This window comes from Rhinolophus sinicus, chromosome 12, assembly GCF_057876585.1.
Source record: "Rhinolophus sinicus isolate RSI-liver-muscle chromosome 12, RSI-T2T, whole genome shotgun sequence".
Classification (NCBI taxonomy): domain Eukaryota; kingdom Metazoa; phylum Chordata; class Mammalia; order Chiroptera; family Rhinolophidae; genus Rhinolophus; species Rhinolophus sinicus.
The window spans coordinates 11,533,312-11,552,454 of NC_142512.1; the positions used below are offsets into that span (position 1 = coordinate 11,533,312).

Here is a 19,143-nt window from a genome sequence, read left to right on the forward strand (position 1 = left end):
CCCTTCCCCACCAGTGCAGTGATTTCCATTATTCTGTTCTTATCACCATAATATGAAAAGCCATGGGGTATAATCAGGAAAGATGGGAGAAGCAAGTATGAACATAGTGCTTTCCCTTCAGTTCAGAGATATATGGGCCTGGGTGGGGTGGCACCTTGTGTGCTCATCTTACCTTCTGCTGGCATTTTGTCACATACGGTGCCCACCTGTAGGCATTCCAGGAAGTTCCCAGAGGTTGCCATCTTGGAACTGAGGATGTTAAATAAATCTACACATGCCCTCTCCAATATCCAGAACAAACAGAGCGCCCAGGTCTGCACTGGACAGAGCTAGCATAGCCTCTGAATAATCCACCCTTTGGTAACCCATCACCATCACACACTCCACCAACCCAGAAACTCTGGGTCTCTTGCTTTCTGAGCCTGGGTCAGGAAAAGCAGTCCTGCCCATGCACCAACCTAATGCACATTCCTCCCAAACTTTAAGACAGACTGCAGAGAAGCTTCATTAATTTTTCACAAGATTCATCTACTACTGGCTGAGCAGAGCTGAGATAAAGCCACATTACGAGTGCCTGTGCCAGCAGCCTGCAAAGGGTTAACCCATTACCCCATATCCTGGTGAGCTCATCCCGGCTGCAGCCTGCTCAGTGGCTGGGATTCACTGCACACCGGCTCCTGGCTCCTGGATGGGGCCAGGGAGGCTTGCTCTGACTGGGATGAAGAACTTGAACAGAAACTCACTGCAAGCTGTGTGTGATTCCCAGATCCCTCATCCTCCCCCAGGACATCGGGACAGTAAGTAAGGAGGGGATCCGTCCCCTCTGCCCTTCCTTCCATTTCCCTGGAGGAATGAGCTGGTTTTAACTTTGCTTTAGAATGTGTTGAGTCTTTGAACTGGAGTTGAAAAGCAAACGTGAATGACAGGGAAAGGAGAGGGGCCCGTGCCTTGGGAGGGGGTAACCAGCTGGCAGCAGGCAGGAGAGGGCTGCCCAGTAAGAACCCCCGGTGAGAGGGGAAGCTGTGTGTGTAGCATCCAGCCTTCACCCTTGGCAGCCATTGCGGGGAAGGGCAGGGCAAGGACCACACGCCCAAACCTGGGCAGAGGCAGGAGCAAAATAGCCAGACAGCAAAGTGCAAGCCACGCTGGGATGCCAGAGTGCATGGGCGGGTCCTCAGACCCAGGCCTTCCTCCCGAAAGTCCCATATCAGACCTCAGTGTCTGCCCATCCTTCCCTGCTTCAGGTGTGACAGGCGCCCAGAGCAGGTGCTGGGAAGACCAGGTACACACCGACTGGGGCAGTCTTCATCTTAGAAAGGAGACACAAGGCAGGCACACATAAACATGTTAAGAATATGTACGGCCAACATGTACCATACATCCGGGTAAAGGCAGACTGTCACCTGAGCCGGCAGAACCTGGGCGCCGGCTGTGTGGCATAAAGTAGGAGGTAAGTGGCACTGTCTAGGTTGAGTATGACCTTTCGAGAAATTCCTTTCCTAGAAGCTCTGTGAGCAGGTGACAGATGGTGGCTGTGCCATGGTGACAGCAGCAGCGTATTCAGAAACACTCTGGCTTCTACTTTATCAGCTCAGGCACTGGGCCTCACTGACCTTATCAGAGGGTAGCGGTCACCAACTGGATGTCCTGTTGAGGGGAGGGCAGTGACTAGCATTGACAGCTGGGTGAGGCACGCGGAGACTCCACTGAGGAAACAGCAAGACCCTCCACATCTCAGGAATTTTTTTTTTAAAAAACCACCCTGGGTCTTTCTCAGGAATAAATCATCTTATTTCTGCCACTTGCATTTTGCGACCTGCCCTCCCCTCTTCTCCCACCAGCTGACCTGGCTCTCTAGGGCCCAGCCTTCTCACTTTGAGGCAGTGTGTGCCCTCTCTCTCCTCTGCTTTTGGTCCTTGCAATTCCCAGAATAGTCCAGCTCCTACTGGGGAGGAGAAGCTTGGGAAGGGGTAGATAACGCCAGGCCCAAGCACAGCAGGGCCTCTTGTTATATCAGGGTTGCGAGATACAATACAAGGATGCCAGTTAAATTCAAATTTCTCATAAACAACAGATATGTTTTTAATATAAGTATGTCCCATGCAGTATTTGGAACATTCTTATATGAAAAAAACATTCATTATTTATCTGAAATGCAAATTTAACTGGGCATTTTGTCATTTGATTGGCTAAATCTGGCAACTTATCCATACTGATGTTGTTTCGTCACATCAAGGGAGGATGGGGCAGGGAAGGGGTGGGGAATGAGAGCTGAGGGAAAGATGTGTCAGTAGAGAGGTGGTGGGACACTAGGAAAAAGGATAATGAAGGAAAAGAGAGAGAAAAAGGCAGGGGTCCATTCTTGAGAAAGTGTGGTAGGTACGGTACATAAAAGGCCAGGATTTGGGGTCCAGCAGCTTTGAGCCTCAGTTTCCTTATCTGTAAAATGGGGATGATAGTAAGAGTACCACCCTCTTAGAGCTATGAGGATTAAAAGAGATGCTCCACATGAAGAAGGCTGCACGTACCAGGCGTTTTGGGCTCCGCTGGATGATGGTGGTGGTGACTTGTGGCCACTCTGTCACAGGCCTTTTCTGCTCTATTGGTGCTGGTTCCGGGGCCCCCAGCTTCAGCCGCACTACCCTGCAGCTCCACCCAGCAGTTCTAAGCCAAACTCCTCCCCAAGGCAGTCACCACCGCAGTTCTGTTCACTGCCCCCTTTCAAGTGTCCTCTCTACTCACTGTTTCCTCAGTTTGAAAAGAAAATCAGAACTGTCCCAAAGGGGAGCAGGATAGACTGGAGTAGACAGACTCCAAAACTCCCCTTCAGATCCTGGCTGGCTACTCACCTGCTGAGTCACTTTGGGCTAGTCACTGAACCACTCTGATCCTCAGTTTCCTCACCTGCAAAACGGGGTACTACTCATCTCTTCCTTGGCACCTGGTCTGTAAGATTAGACAAGGCGATGCAGAAAAAGCAGGCAGCATGGTTCCCAGCATATGGTAAGAGTCCGGTCCATGGCAGTTAGGTTGTTCTATGAAGTGTTGAGCCTTCCCAACACACACTTCTGCTTTGGTGAAGCTGCTTGGGTGCCTTCAAGACTTGAAGAATGTCAGCCAGAAGGCAGGAGGCCAAGGAGGGCAGGAGGAGGGACTGGTCAGTGGTCCTGCCTGGCTCCTCACAACTGCCTCTCCTGCCCCCTTGTTAGCTGTCCCATCCCACCACCCTCACACCAAGAACAAAGGGTATTGTTGACAACAATTTGGTGGGAAGGAACAGGAAAGGTGATGTGACAGGTCCAGTCAGAACTCCTCTTGCCATAGCTTCCCTATTTATTGAATTCCCTTTTTATTGCTGAATCCGTATCCTCAGCAAAGTGCTGAGCTACTTGTTTGAGAGCACAGGAAGTTCAAGCCCAACCCAGCCCCTCAAGGAACCTGGGAGGGAATTATGAGCTCCTGGTCCTGTGAGTAGAGACACATATCTGTTCACCTCCTGGGCAATAATTCACTTCCTTCACTTTCAACTGCCATTCCCTTTAAGTGATGCATTTCAGATACTCAAGAATCGATGGAGAGAAAAGTATTTGGTCCTTATTATCTCGGACACTCCTTGTGGCTCACCAGCTTGCAGACTCCACACACACCACCAAACCCTATGTTAAGGGATGAATACATATGAGTGTGTGAAAAAAAGCCAAAATTTCCCTGCCAGTTCTCTCCCCTTTATTTGAGACATCTCTTCACCTCATTTCTCAGAGATGCCACTAAGCAAGGAAGTGTGCATGTGTCGCGCTCCTCTGTGGAGAGGGACGTTGTCTGAGTCATCTATAACTCGGTGTCTAGTGGAGGATGGCACACGGGAGTTGCTTGAAAGCGTTTGTTGCAGTGTTGGGGAGTGCTGTCAGTGGAGGGCTGATTAGCAACTTGGGGGATACAAGGCCAACAGTCAGACATTGAAACGATATGTAGGCAGTGTTTCCAATGAAGTGGGCAATCACAAATACCTGGTAGAGTAGTAGGCCAGTGCTAACAAGATTAAGAGACAGTCCCAAGGGTCCCTCCCTTTGGATGTGTTCCTTCCCCAACCAAACCCGTCTTTGCTCTGCCCAGGACCCCCCTGGCTCCCTGAAAGCCTGTGTTTCCCTTCAAGGAATGGTATCTTTCCAGAGACAACTTGGAAAAGGTGAAATTCTTCTTATTCTTGCCTCTCCTTCCTCCCTCTCTCCCTCTCTCCATCTCCATCTCCTGGCCCCGATTCCCAATTTCTCCAAGAAGCACTTTCTCCTCCTTTCAGGATCTCCTCTCCTCAGAATCAGTTACACGGTCTTTCCCACAAGAGCCAGGTGACTCCTCACCTCGTAGATCTCCCTCTAATGTCTCTACCCTATTCTGGGGTCACTCTGTCCCTACTCACACCCTTACTTTTCTTGTTCTGAGGTAAATTGTTTCCTGCCCCTACCTCTACCTGGATCCCCATGTTTCATCTTTGACTTCAACCAGTATCAACATTCTGCTATTCTAGGTTTAGCCATGCTTCTACCTGCTCGCCACCCTCACCCACCCTATTATTGACTTTTCCTAGGGTTTAATTTACACACATGGAAATGTACAAATTTTACTGCACTGTATTGACAAATGGATCCCCCATGTATCCCACATCGATGCCATGACACAGACCATCTTCATCCATCCCAGAAAATCCCAGTGAGTTCCTCCTCACACTTACAACCACTGTTTTGAGTTTTGTCATCTTAGATTACTTCTTAGAAGTTTCTAGAATGCTGTATAAATGGAAACATACAATATACGTACTCTTTTCTGTCTGACATCTTCCACCCATCGTATCTATGAGACTCATACATGCAATGTGTGTGTCAGAAGTTAGTTCCTTTTTGTTTCTTGGTAGTATTCTCTTGTGCTGTTTATCTTTCCTTCTGCTCATGGACATTTGGGTTGTTTTCTGGTTTGGGCTATTATGAATATTCTTAAACAAGCCTTTCGAGGATGTAGGCTTTCATTTCTCTTAGACAAAAAAATATATATATCCAAGAGTGGCACTGCTGAATTAAAGGGTAGGTGTATGCTTAACTTTGTAAGAATCTATCAAACCTTTTTCCAAAGTGACTATGCCATTGTATATTCCCATGAAAGTATTTTTTTTTTTTTTTTGGTCTGATAAAGATTATCTGTATTAAAACCTACAGCCAACCTCACATTTAATGATCCCCCTGAGATTAAGAATGAGACAATACTTGCCATTACCAATTCTATTCGGCTTTGTACTGGAGGTTCTAGCTAGGGCAATGACACAAGAAAAGGAAATGAAACGCATAAAGATTGAAAACGAAGAAAGAAAACTTTCAAATTATTCACACAACAGGATTGTCCACGTACACAATCTGAAAAATATCTACAGATAAACTCTTAGAAATAGTAAGTGAATTTAGATACAAGATCAAGTTACAAAAATCAACTGTGTTTCTGTATACCTGTAACAAACAATTAGGAAATTAAAAGTTAATTGCCATTTATAACAATGCCATTTATAATAACATAACATATCAAAAGCCTAGGAATAAATCATGTGAAAGATTTTGAAGGACTTGATATAAAACTATAGAAAACTATAAAATATTGAGAGAAATAAAACCTACATAAATGAGATACAGTATAATGTTCATGGATTGGGTGACTCAACCTTACACAGATGTAAATTCTCCCCAAATTGACATAGATTCCATGAAATATCAATCAAACTTTTGAGACTTTGGGGGGTACAGAGACTGAAGTGGTTTCTGAAATGGGTATGAAAATACAAAGAGTCAGGAATAGTAAACTGTCTTAAAGAATAAAGTTGGAGCAAACTCCATGAAAGTATTTGAGAGCTCTGGTTGTTCCATATCTCACCAACATCTGGTATTGTGAGATTTTACAATTTTAACCATTCTAGTGAATGTGTGGCTGCATCTCATTGTAGTTTTAATTTGCATCTTTCTGTTGAATATCAGTGTCAAACACTTTTTCGTGGGTTTCTTGTTCATTTATTTGTCTTCCTTTGAAACAAGTCTTTCCAAATCTTTTACCCATTGTTGAAATTGGGCTATTTGTGTTTTCATGAATCAAATGTAGTCGTCCTTATATATTCCAGATACAAATCCTTTGACAAATAAACATTTTGCAAAATTTTTCTCGCAGTGCATAACTTGCCTACTCATTTTCTTCTTAGTTTTTAATAAGCATAAGTTTTCCATTATGATGAAATCTAACTTATTGATTTTTTAAATGTTTTGGTTATTGCCTTCTCTGTCCTAAGAAATTTTGCCTGCCTCTAAGTCACAAGATGCTCTCCTATATTTTCTTCTAAAAGCTTTATAGTTTTAGCATTTATATTCAAGTTACATCCATGATTATCTTGAATTAATATTTGTTGATGGTATGAGGAGGGGTCAAGTCTCTTTTTTTTTTTTTCCCATGTGAATATCTATTTGTTATAGCACCACATGTTGAAATGACTTTCCTTTTTCGTTGAATTACTTTGGTGCATTTGTCAAAAATCAATTGCCCTTGGTAATTGTTTGGCTGGCTGGGCTGGTTGCTAGAGATAACAGTCAGACTTCCTACAAGTCTGACTTACATAATAGCCTGGCTTCCTGCTCTGGTAACTATAGAGAAGGGGTTGGTTTCCTGGGCTGGTTGCTGCAGATTGTGGGTCAGAGTTTTATTTTTATATCTGGTTAGGTCATTGTCCATTTGTGTATTCAGCCTCTCATTTATTATAAACATTTGCAAACATACATAAACGTAGAGATAGTAATATAATGAACTTCCATACATCCATCATCTAGATTTAATAATTTTTATTTTGTCATATTTGATTTAAAGTCTGATGTTTTCATGTGAGCACGGCATCACAATATTTCATCCCTGTGTGTCATTTCACGATGCATCTCAGTATCTATAAAGATGTTTTCTTATGTGTCCACAATATCATTATTACGCTGAATACAAATTTTAAATCCTTAATGTCACCTAATACCCAATCCATATTCAAAGTTCCCTAAAAGTATCCCAGAATGTCTTTGTACAATTGGTTTGTTCTAGTCAGAATCCAAAGAAAGGAACATATTGCATTTAGTTATATCTTTTAATCATCTTTGTTTAAACATTTTATTGATCTTTAACATACGCACAGGAAAGTAGTCATATCATATCAAGAGTGATAAGTCTACAGCTCAAATAGTACACACCCATGTCACCATCTGCAGCCAGATCAAGAGTCAGAACATTACCAGCACCCCAAAAGTCTCCTGCTTTCAGACACTACCCCCACCCACCAGAGGTAACCATTATCCTAACCTCTAATAGCATCATCTTATAGGTTTTTGAATTTTATGTAAATAAAATTTTATGTAAATAGAAGTATGTCTGACTTCTCTTGGTCAACATCCTGTTTGAAGATTCATGAATGTTTTCATGTGTGGGGTTGTCATTCTTTCCTTCTCATTGCTGCATAGTCCCAGACCAGGGTGCCAACCTGCAGCCTGCCCATTCCTAATTGTATGCTAGAAATAAGTTCCACTCACTAAAGCTGCCTTCTGACGCTCCAAATGTGGTGACTAGGTGAGAATGACCTATACTCCTTCTCAAATTGCTGCCCTGAGCCAACATTCAAATCTGTGCTTAGTTAGTCCAAGAGGCCCACTGTCTGTCACCTGGAGATCCTTACCTTAATTATATCTGCAAAGACCCTTATTCCAAATAAGGTCACATTCGGAGGTACTGGGTAGACAATTCAACCCACTGCAAGGGGTGAGAAACAAACATTCTGAGACATTCAAATCAACCCCCCAGAAACTTAACCCAAACCTGAAAGTGTGGTTCTTCTCACTGGACCAGCTCCCCAGGTGTTTCCAGGTCCCTCAGAGAGCTGTGGCACCGGGACCAAATCCTTTGATCACTTGCTGAGTGCCAGGTGGTGAACTGTGGGACACTGTTGTGGGGCGGAGGGTGAGTAAACTCAGCCTTGGCCCTGGGGCAGTTTGCAACTTAGGAGGGAGGGAAAGGCCAACAGACAGTGTGGTTCTCTACCAGATTGATTTTGCCCCCCCAGGGGACATTTGTCAGTGTCTGGAGATATTTTTTATTATCGTGAATAGAAAGTGGAAAATGCAACTGGTATCTAGTGGATAGAGGCCAGGAATGTTACTAAATATCCTCCAATGCACAGGGCAGCCCCCTATAACAAAGAGTTATCAGGCCCAAAACGCCAGTAGTGCCACTGTTGAGAAACCCTGGTATTGAAAAAAGAATAGAATCTTTTAGGACTTCAATAAAATGTTATAAAACTCATACTGCCCCTGAGTTGGTGATTTTCAGGAAGCCTGGATTCTCAGAATTCAAGTTTGATTTACCACCTATGGACCTATCTAAAATAGCTTTAGAAGCCATTTTAATCCAACTTCTTCATTCTGCAGATGACAAAATGGGACCCAAAAAAAAAAAATTATTATAGCAACCAGGGCCATTTCTTGAACACCTGTAATGTGTCACACATGCAGTAGTGTTTTGTGAAATTTGATGGTCACCACAACCCTGTGAGCAGATATTCTATTATCCGAATGGAGCTAGTAAGTCTCATGGGGCAGGGAGGGGAGGGAGGGGTGGTTAAGTAATCTACTCAAGGTCAAGAGCTTAGAGAAGGCAAACTGGGTTCAAACAGCAGTCCCTCTGATGTCCAAGACCTGGATCTTTCTGTCACATGCAGACACTGCAAGTAAGTTTACTGACTTCCTGGAACTGTGAAAGAGTGATTCTTTCCAGTAGGTGTTCATTCCACGGCCTGACCCTGCCTGGCCATTCACTATCCCAAGGACCCACCCCCGTTCCTAAGTAAATCAATTAAATTAAAGGTTACCATTCTTTGGAACTTCATGGCCCATTACAATTTAGATTTTAGATGATAGATAGATAAATAGGTAGATAGATGATAGATAGATAGATAGATAGATAGATAGATAGATAGATAGATAGATAGATAGATGATAGATAGATAGATAGATAGATAGATAGATAGATAGATAGATAGATAGATAGATAGATAGATAGAAGACAGACAGACATCTACCAAAGACAGCCAACCTTTGGTCTTGGCAAGAACAGATACTAACAACACTATTGATCGTCTTCCATCACAGTCGTTTCCTAAAATGAAGAGTATTCCAATGCCAAACAAGGAAGGAAGGCCATAATCCCAGAGTAAAAACAGTCCTTTAAATAAATGTCACATTATGAAAAACTTACAACAGTGTTCTTATTTCTCTATTGTATAGTGAGTCACAATACAATTACGTATCTACATAATGGCGCACTCATTAAGAGGTTAGTTTGCTGCAGAACGAAGCCCCAAAGTGAAAAACCCAGACATTCTCATAGTTGAAAGACCCGCAGGACTCATCTGGACTGGTGTGGTTTAGTGCAAGGAGCTTTGAGCCCGGAGACCTAGGCCTGAATCCCAGCACAGCTGCATGAAAAGTCGGGGTGCTTTAGTCATCCTCCTAAATCTCCCTGGGCCCCACTCTTTGCCCTTGAAAATGGGAATAAATGAATGACATCCTCTCAGGGCCAGAGAGCATGTGTGAGATGCTTCCAGCAAGGCCCAGTTAGTCCCACGTCCCTCTCCCTGAGTCCAGGAATCCATTATCCCTGGCAGTGGCCCGCCTCCAGTTGCACACTTCCTGCTCATGACAGGCTGGCCACCTCACACCCAGAGGGCAGCTCTCCCGGCAGGAGGTTCTTCCCCATCCAGCTCTGGCATTACTGAGAACCACTGCGTTCCTACTTCTCCATCAAAACATCTGCCGCATCTGAGGGCCACAAACCCTTCTGGCCTGGGTCTTCATCACAAAGTGGTGGAAATGGCTACCCTGGGAGAATATCCTAGGGAAGATGTCAGAACGTCTACCTAAGAAACCAGATTTCAATAATAACAGAAACTTGCCGGCTAGGATTGCATAACATTCATTATGATCCCTCCCTTGTCCCCAGCCCACAAGGGAAAAGGTCACTTTAAAATCACTGCTTAGCTTATGCAAATACACTGCTGGACGGAAAGGGAAGTGAACACCTGGTGCCTGTCCTTACAAAGCACATCTACCGGATTTTTCAGTCTTTAGAAGCAGATATCCTAATGGCCTCTCTCTAGATGCTGGATATGAATGTGAATATCTCTATTCTGAAAGCATGGCAATATTACGATTGTGATTTCCTCCCTGTCAAAGGGGAAGGAACTGGCATTCCTTCCCCTCTGTAACTGGTATTCTAGAAAGTGGCAGCATTGTGCTTCGGAGAGGGTGGGAACACGAGACCAGTGGTTCAGGCCTGAGATATATGGAGGGGCATGGGGACTGAGGGGGTTAGTTTGAAATTAACAGTTGTAGGAAGTCTTGAGATAGAAACCATTCACTAAAGGACCCTCTGACATGTGGAAGTGCCTTGGCAAAAAAGAAACAGCGAGTTTTAGAAGGTTGGGGTTTGGGAGCCACCAGCTCCAGACACCATCTCCTTTATCCCAAGCTCTCTTTCACCCAGGGCTGGCACCATGGTTTCCAAAGCTGTACCACCCCCTCCATAATTGGGTCTGGCTTTCACCCTATTTTGGGGTGGGTAAGCGGGGATCCACTGTGACTGGGAAGAATCACCTACTTCTTCCCCAGGGAACTTTTTGCTGTGGAAAGGAATCTCTCCCGTCCCACTCACAAGAGGGATATTAGTAAATGCTAACTTGAATGGGATCTGAGGTAGCCTGGCAGAAAACATGAAAGAAGGGGTCAGAAGAACCTGAGAAACCTGGAGGAGGGAAAGGAGGGGAAGCCAAGGACCAAAGTCTGTTAATCAGAGGAGGGAGAAAGAACAGAAGCTTGAGAGAGCGCGGTTTGAGAAAAGCCATCCCAGGCAGGCAGGGGCCTGGAGAGGAAAGTGAGAGAGTTTGTGGGTTCAGGATACAGGAGGAGAGAGTGGCCAGCATGGCCCTGTAGAGCAGTGACCACCTGAGGTTACACAGGGGAGGAACCAGGCTCCCACTAGGAAGAACAGAGTTTATATAAGCAGTGTTGTAAAGAGGCTGGATTTGTTGTTAGTGACCAGCGGAAGGAAAGGAGGAGGGAGGGAGGGAAAGGAGGAAAGAGGGCAGGGTGAAGTGGGAGAGAGACAGCAGAAAAAGTTATTCATTCACTTCCTCATTCAATTAAAGCTATACGGAATCTCTAGGTCACAGAGCGCGCTCCTAGACCCTTTGGAGATAACTCAAAGATGAGTCAGGGTCACGACTTGGTGACAACCTCCAGGGAAGTTACCTGGGCTCTCACCACCTCCCCTTCCTCCCACATACAGAAAATATCTAATATCATGAGAGTATCTAAAATCAGTCATTCATCTCTTATTGCCGTATTACAAATATATAGGCATTCGCACTTGAACCCACATTTCTGATTCTGGAATGAAAGGTATTAATCCCACCTTAAAGGCATTTAAGCCAGCATGGCTCTGATGGAGTATTTGACAGGTGAGTGGTGCCTCCCAGCAGCTCTGAAATTGCTCTGCACAGGTGACAACCATCTGTCTCCCCTGTATAGGGACCAGGGGATGAGAGAGCTCTGGTGACTGAGATGTACACAGAAAGACTCTGATGAGAAAGTGCAATAGGCTGTTGGGCTCGATCCCATAGCCTCAAGGCCTAAGAACTGGATCTACTTCACGTGGGGGGTGGGGAAAGGGGGCATTTAGATCTTAGACGGTCACACCCTGAACCTGAAGTGTCATTGACCTGTGCTAACAAAGTACAAAACATCCCAGGCTGCACTCAAAGATGTTCTCCAGCCTATATGTAGCCTGGTGTTTTAAAAGAAGAGCAGACAGGGTTCAAATGCAACCTCTGGCAGTTCCTTGTGGTAAATTGCTTCACCTCTCTGAGCCTTAGCTGTCTCATCTGTAAAACAGGACTAGTGCTTAATTCACAGAGATATTGTGAGGTTTCAATTTGATGAAGGAAATGCTTAGTGTAGTGCCTGGCACATAAGAGACACTACACACACACACACACACACACACACACACACACACACACACACGTTTATGTATGAGTATCACTATTCTAATGAGCAAATGATACCATTTATAGAGTGCTTGAAGTATGTTAGACATTGTTCCAATGCATACGTGTCTTAACTCTTTAACCCTTAACCCTTTTGAAAACCCTATAAGTAGTAGTAGTAGCCCATTTTTACAGATAAGAAAACTGAGGCACAGAGACATTAACTCACTCAAAATCACACAGCTAAAAGGTGATTGAGTCTGAATATAAGATGCCAGTCAATAAACTGTCACTTCGTTTAAATCAGGGCACCACTGTTCCCTGTTTTAAATACTAAAAGCAGTTGACTAGAATGATATATTTATCTCTTATAAGAAAAAAAAAAAAAACATACAAGCTTGAGTGGTTTTTTATTTATGTGGATCTCATCTGATTTTCCTTTTGGCTTCAGCACAAAAACCCTGTATTACCCTCCACTGAGAGCCAGGCTGGAGACGGATGCTGAGAACAGGAAGGGTGTGTGAGAATTCCTTTGGCTTCACCCTTGCTTCCAACTATTGTGGGTACCAGGTGACCTGTCCCGAGGAGCTGTGATGATGGAGGCTCTCCCCGCAGCTCTGGAGGTCGACGAGAAGGAGGTCGATGAGAAGTCTCCAGAATCCAAGGACCTGCTGCCCAGCCAGACGGCCAGCTCCCTGTGCATCAGCTCTCGGAGTGAGTCTGTCTGGACCACCACTTCCAAGAGTAACTGGGAAATCTACCGCAAGCCCATTATCATCATGTCCGTGGGCAGTGCCATCCTCCTCTTCGGTGTGGCCATCACCTGCATGGCCTACATCATGAAACTGGGTAAAGAGAGGATTAAGATCCTGAAGATGACAGGGCCTGCCTTCCTCTCCCTGGGACTCATGATGCTGGTGTGCGGGCTGGTGTGGGTACCCATCATCAAAAAGAAACAGAAGCAGAGACAGAAGTCAATGTTCTTCCAGAGCCTAAAGTCTTTCTTCTTAAATCGCTGATGGCAGCCTCACCTTTTGTCTTCCCAACACCCTGCTGCCTCAACCGGGAAAAGGAGATCTGATGACCAACATCCAACACCGTGTCTCCTTGGTGGTGGGCTTGGCCATAGAAACGACCCAGGCAAACCCTCTTCCTGGACCTGGGGGAAAGAGAGAGCTCAGGGCTCCACCCTCCACGCAGCTGGAGTGCATTGCTGGATGTATCTCATTTAGTCTCTGTTATTACTGATGCTTCCCTTAGATCCTGGCCGCAACCATCCCCTTTCATGGCTCTCATTCCCTGTCATGCATCTAGGCATCACTCATCTAACTCTCTCTGCCAAGTGCTGTGCATGTTGGGAAATTCCTTGGGGTGGGCTATGCCCCAAGGAGAACCTCATGTTTACACATCTGAGTGCCTGAGCTGGAGTCCACATTTGCAATCTTCTAGAACCAAACTGACCAACAGAGGTCCTTTAGATGGGGTAGGGAGGGCTGACTTCTGACCCACTGGGTTTGCCAGCCCAGCTCCCTTTGTGGGCAAGATACTGACTTGCATTTCAATAGACCATTCCAAAGAGTGAATAGTGAAGGGGTCAGGAAAGACACTTTCTGAGAAGTCACATTGCCCTGGACACGGCCTTGGGAGTCAGCCAGTCAAGGAAGTTCAATTCTCTGCTGTGTAGTATTTACACCAGAGGCAGTGGGTGGGCCAGATGGTGTCACAGTTTCCCCTTGACCTTCTAACTCCTGCTCCTTCATTACTCTTCCCTCTGAACTTGACAACTAGCCAAGGACAAGTGCATGTTGCTCTAAGTTCCTCTTACCTGTATCCTTGATTCTAGAACAGCAAGATGGAGAGCTGTAGAAGGATTCGGTAAGATTGTTCTCTCCTTTACCTCCAAGAATCAAAACCAAGAAGCTCAAATTCCACATCTGAATAGTCTGTAGGTTTCCAGAGATGGAATTCACGTTTGAAAATCCCAACTCCTGCTCTTCCTGACCCCACCCACCAAACAAGCAAACATTTATTGAGTACCCGGCTTTGGGCCAGGCCCCTGCTCTCATCTTGTTTCCAAAGTGAGAGATACAGCCAAGCCAACAGGAAATTGGAATACCCTGTGCCGAGTACTTAACTGGGGAAATGTGGATGAGTGTGGGAACCCAGACAGGGCATCTAACCCAGACTTGGGAGAGGATAGATAGATTGCTGTGTCACCCAAACTTAAAAAAAAAGGGAAGGGTTGAGCTCTCAAAGAGGGGAAAGGAGAAACCATTTGGGACAGCAGGAACTGCCTGTGCAAAAGCTGGGTAGGGTGAAGGGGAACATGATAAAATTAGGAAACTATATACAATTTTCCTAACCTCCCAAAGGTCCCCTTTCCTCCTCTCTTGTAGCCTCCTTACCTGCTTCCCCAAGTGCCTCAGTGGAGCTTCTCCAGGGGCGTATTGAGGGCTTCCTGGGGTGTACAGGGAAATACTGAAAAGGGGTTTACAGAAGGCCTATCAAGCAGCTCCCAGAACCTGGGTCTTCCTGTAGTAGTAGCCAGAGGCCCTTAGGTGACAGACCAGGAGGGGTAGCTATGTGAAAGCTAGCCACCATCTGCCTTAGGCCAGGCCTAGGCCCAGTGGAGAGCATTTGATAACAAGCTCTGAGAGGGAGGTGTCCTCCACTGTGATCACCATTGGCTTGAGCTGACTCCCTTCACTCCCCAGCCTTCTGGCCTCCTGGTCAATATGGTAACTGCTCACTAACAGGCCTCCATGTAGCTCCATCCTTCATGGTGGTTCCATACACAAAGTCAGAAACTCACCTTGTTCCCTCTGCATTGTGGGAATTCCATGGAGGCAGGTACCTGTCACATGGGGACACCTCCTGCCCCTCCTACCTAAGGAGCCAGAGTTAGGGGTAGCCTGTGGCCTTTGAGCTTTACCCAGAATGGCCTTGTCTCTCATTCATCCAGTGTGGCTGGGTCCTTTAGCCCATCTGTCCCCTGTACACAGGTGGTCAGGATCAATCCTGGGAGTGTTGCAAGTGCTTTGTCATGAGTTGTAGTCCCAGTGCTTCTAGTGACCAGGCTTGCAGATCATATCCTTTCTCTGACATGAAGGCAGATTCAATATCGGCCCTGTAATATTACTCCTGCAGTCCTTGATGTTTTCTTACATGGGAGCAAACAGGGTGGGCTCCCAGCTAGCTCAGTCGGAATCAGCACATCCTGTGTCTCAATTCATCTGCCCACAAGCTTATAGTCTGGGCACTGCTGTGGGAGGAGAATGCTGCTACCGCCTATGTCTTAGTGGGAGGAAGTTTGGAGACAGCCATGGTTCTATGTGTTCTGGACTCACACTCTTCTGGACTCAGTGGCTCCAGGTGAGGCAGGCGGCTATCCCAGGTTCAGCCTGTCAATGTCGCCATGAACTCAGGAGAACAGCACAAGAAGGAGTGATAGTTCAGTTCCCTCTGGGGTCTCCTTCTTCCTCCCAAGCTCATCTTTTTTCCTGGTCCAGCCTTGCTACATCTCTAGTTACAGTCTGCCGCAGTACTTGCTCACATTCCCTGCTCCTCAAGCTAGTTTCTCAGCAAGAAAAGTAAGGAAAGAGCGCTGAAGAAAGACCTCCAAGCATCATTCAACCCCACTGAGATCCCCCATAGGAGTGTGGGCCTGGGAACATGCCAGCGTCATGCTGGGGGCGAGGGGGAACATGATGAAAGACCATCACCACATGGAAGCCTGGGGTGTGGGTGTGTCTGTTTTGTGGCTGCTGCCCAGGTCAGATGCCACATGTCTGGGAAAAAGCATCACCATCAGGACTCCTTTCATGCCTGTGGGTCAGAGGACAGGACGGGCATCCATGTGTTTGGCTAACGGGATTCTACCCATAGCTATTCTGTTTGCAAGAGTTCGATTTAATCTGAGGCCTTCAAGGAATTGTTGTAATGTTGAATTGTATTCAACGTTCTACTTAACACTGAATTCTACTTACGCTGCTTAATGGTGTCTGCTGTGTATTCATTTTGTTCCATCAGAACCTCCAAGACTGTATCCACTAATTAATTCCTCTAAACTGCACCCCCATCAACCTGTCCTCCCCTTTCCCCCACCCAAGGGACCAGACTCACCAGACTCACCACGTCCTTGACTTTCTGCTTGATCTAACTTGCTCTGTCCTTAGAGGAAACAGAAAGAGGATGGTGCTGGGTCTGGATAAGCAAGCAGTATTTTATGTCTCCTTCCATTTCTGCAGCATTGTCATGACACCCCACCCCTCCTGCCCGCCATATCCATCACTTTGTCACCATCTCCAGCTCTCAGAGGTCAGATGTCCCTGGAAAACTAAAACCCAGAGCCCCAAATGTGTCTGAGAGTAAATATGTTCAAGGGAACTGCCCGAGCACGGTGATGCTTCTGAGCAACACCAACTGGGTGCCACAGGAGCTTGGGATGCTGGGAGAGGGCCGTTAGAAGGGAGCAAGAGGAGAGAGAAGTGGCATTTGGCAAGGACATTCTGGAGTGGTGTTTCAAGAGCAGAAGAAGGGCCCAGGCTGAAAATGATGAACATTCCTTGGGTGTGTACTACATGCCAGGGACTGATCTAAGTACTCCATGCATTAACTCACTTAGTCCTTTCAAAAAACCCTTTTCTGGGGTACTATTGTCATCATCATCCCCACTTTACAGGTGAGATGAGTGAGGCACGGGGACACCAAACTAGGATAACACCAAGCCGGGATTGAAAACCAGGTGGCCTGGCTCCAGAGGCCACACCCCATTCAGTTCTCCAAAGGCCTGAGGGGCAGCAGAAGTCACTAGGGTGGCTGTGGTGGGTTCTGGCTTGCATGGCGGAACAAGCAGGAGGGGAACTGGGGTCGGGAGACAGGTAGGGAGGACACACCAAGCAGGGGCCCAAAACACCACATAGGAAAGTGGCCAGGAGCCGAGGGAGAGAACAAAAGGAGCCAGCAGCCAGAAAAGAACCCAGAATTCTGAACAACTCCTATGTGCCAGCACCACGCTAGCAGCATTCGTGTAGTTTTTGCTTTTCTCCCCTCCACCCCCACCCCCCATCTAATCCTTTAGTACATTTTACAAAGAAACAAACATGGCTCAGAAAAGTAAATAACTTGTCCCAGGCCTCAGAGCCCATAAGCAATGGATCAAAGATTTAGGCCCAAAGCTGCCTCCAGAGCCCATGCCGTCTCACCCCCTGAACTCCTGGTTTTATGCCATGTGAGTGCTCAGAGGCAAGAATGGGGGATCTCTGACCGCCAGCACAAGTGACACTGTCAGAGCAGGGTGGCCTTGGTCCATCCAGCCTTTGTCCCATAGGCCAGGCTCTCCTGCTGACTAGCAGGAGAATCTGGAACTGCCTGACACTGGCTATTATGACTTCACATCACATCGTAGGCCAAGTTCATAACCTGCTCCAAAGTTCAAGGTCACCTCCCACAGGAGTGCTTGGAACCAGAGCAGCAGTCAGGATCCAGTACCACTTCTCCAGGGCACGGAGCTGCTGAATGCCAAGCCTTCCTACAGGGAGAGGTGCTGAGGGCCATTTGCTCTGCTCTACATTTCTCAAAAGACCCTCCCTGCCTCATTTCAGCCTGGAGAGGAGTCACTGATGATCCTTGGGCCTGCTAAACCGGGTAGTCACCCTTCCAGGTCCTGCCTCCTGCCCTACCTGGAGCCTTGAGCCTGTGCTCTTAGCACCCACAGATAGTGCCGTTTCCTGTCTGAAGTTTCCATGTCTGCAGGCTGCACACAACTCTAGGGTCCACGCCTGCCAAACCAGGCCCTGACACTGTGCGGTAGGCTCCGTCAAGTCTTCCGTGGGGGCCTGCTGTTCCAGAGGGACTGTACTCCCTTCTCTTATGGACTGCAGGGGCAGGAAGGGAGGATCCCAGGCCATCTCCCCGTCCAGCTTTCCTATACCAAAGAGAAAGAAGGCTTGGCAAGGGTCACCCCCAGAATGAAGACCATCTCCCACTGCCCAGCAGGGTCCCCTGGCAAAACCATCAAAGGAAAATGCACAGCATTGGAGGAGCAGTTGCCACAGGCCCTCTGATAATTCTGTAGACCAAGTTGGACTCATCTTTGATCAATAAAGAAATGTGGACGTAAATAATGACCATCTTCCTGTGGGGTTGCATGGGAAATAGACCCAAGAAAAAAGGGAAGCCTGACTCTTACGGTAACAGTTGCCCAGCTCATTTGCAAGGCTTCTACCCCCAGGACTTCCCTTTCTCTGATCTCTCTTTCTCAGACATGATCTCCAGATCCACCCCTCAGACTGGCCATTCGCCTGGCATTTCAATCCCAGGAGCTCTGACCAGACACCAACAAGCAAACTGGGGATATGGTGATGAAGACATGTGCTCTGACCTCAGGAAGCAATCAGTCTAGTCCCTAGAGGACAGAGCCAAGGAAATCATCAATTATGATGCAGTGTGTCAGAGATGGAGGGAAGCAGGGGCTCCGTGGGAGGACAGAGGATGGGCACAAGCCAGTCGGGCCGCAACCCACCTCCAGCCTTCTGTAATATCACTATGCCAGGTTTTCATATCAGGGATGGGAGGGAAGAGCCTGAGGCCAGACAGGGCAAGAGAGGATTGGGAGTGACCACCCCCTTTGATTACATTCACTACTTTATTTCAGGGTCTTGTTTTTCTCTGTCTCCTCTGAAAGCTGTCTACCATAGCCTCCAAATGTGGTGTAAAGTTGCCACTTTTGAAGAATATGCTGCGGGGATCACTTCCTCTACCTGACTATATTTCTGTCCTGAGACCCTGCCATCAAGAAAGGGCAGTATGAGTCTATTCTTTCCTGGAGTGTTATCTCCCTGAAGGGTTTTCCCTATTGGACAATGTGTTAACTTCCTATTGCTGCTGTAAAAAAAAAAAAAAAAAAAAAAATCAGTAGTTTAAATTGAAAAATAATTTATTTTTAAGTTTTTAATAATTGTTTTGTTTTTCAATTACAATTCACATACACTATTGTATTAGTTTCAGGTATAAACATAGTGATTAGATATCTGTATAACTTACTAGGTGAT

The 19,143-nt window shown here is 46.4% G+C and overlaps 1 protein-coding gene across 1 annotated transcript; it reads left to right on the plus strand.

Annotated features, from left to right (window-relative positions):
* The first annotated feature begins 658 nt into the window (after positions 1-658).
* Positions 659-16,086, plus strand: PIRT (phosphoinositide interacting regulator of transient receptor potential channels). The gene is made up of 2 exons (XM_019755212.3): positions 659-797; positions 12,543-16,086. Exon 2 carries the CDS (start codon positions 12,685-12,687, stop codon positions 13,108-13,110), a length of 426 nt encoding a protein of 141 aa, XP_019610771.1. The 5' UTR covers positions 659-797; positions 12,543-12,684; the 3' UTR covers positions 13,111-16,086.
* The last annotated feature ends 3,057 nt before the right edge of the window (positions 16,087-19,143 follow it).

Coding starts and splice junctions, on each gene's coding strand:
- PIRT (XM_019755212.3), top strand. CDS start 12,685: ATGATGGAGGCTCTCCCCGCAGCTCTGGAGGTCGACGAGAAGGAGGTC.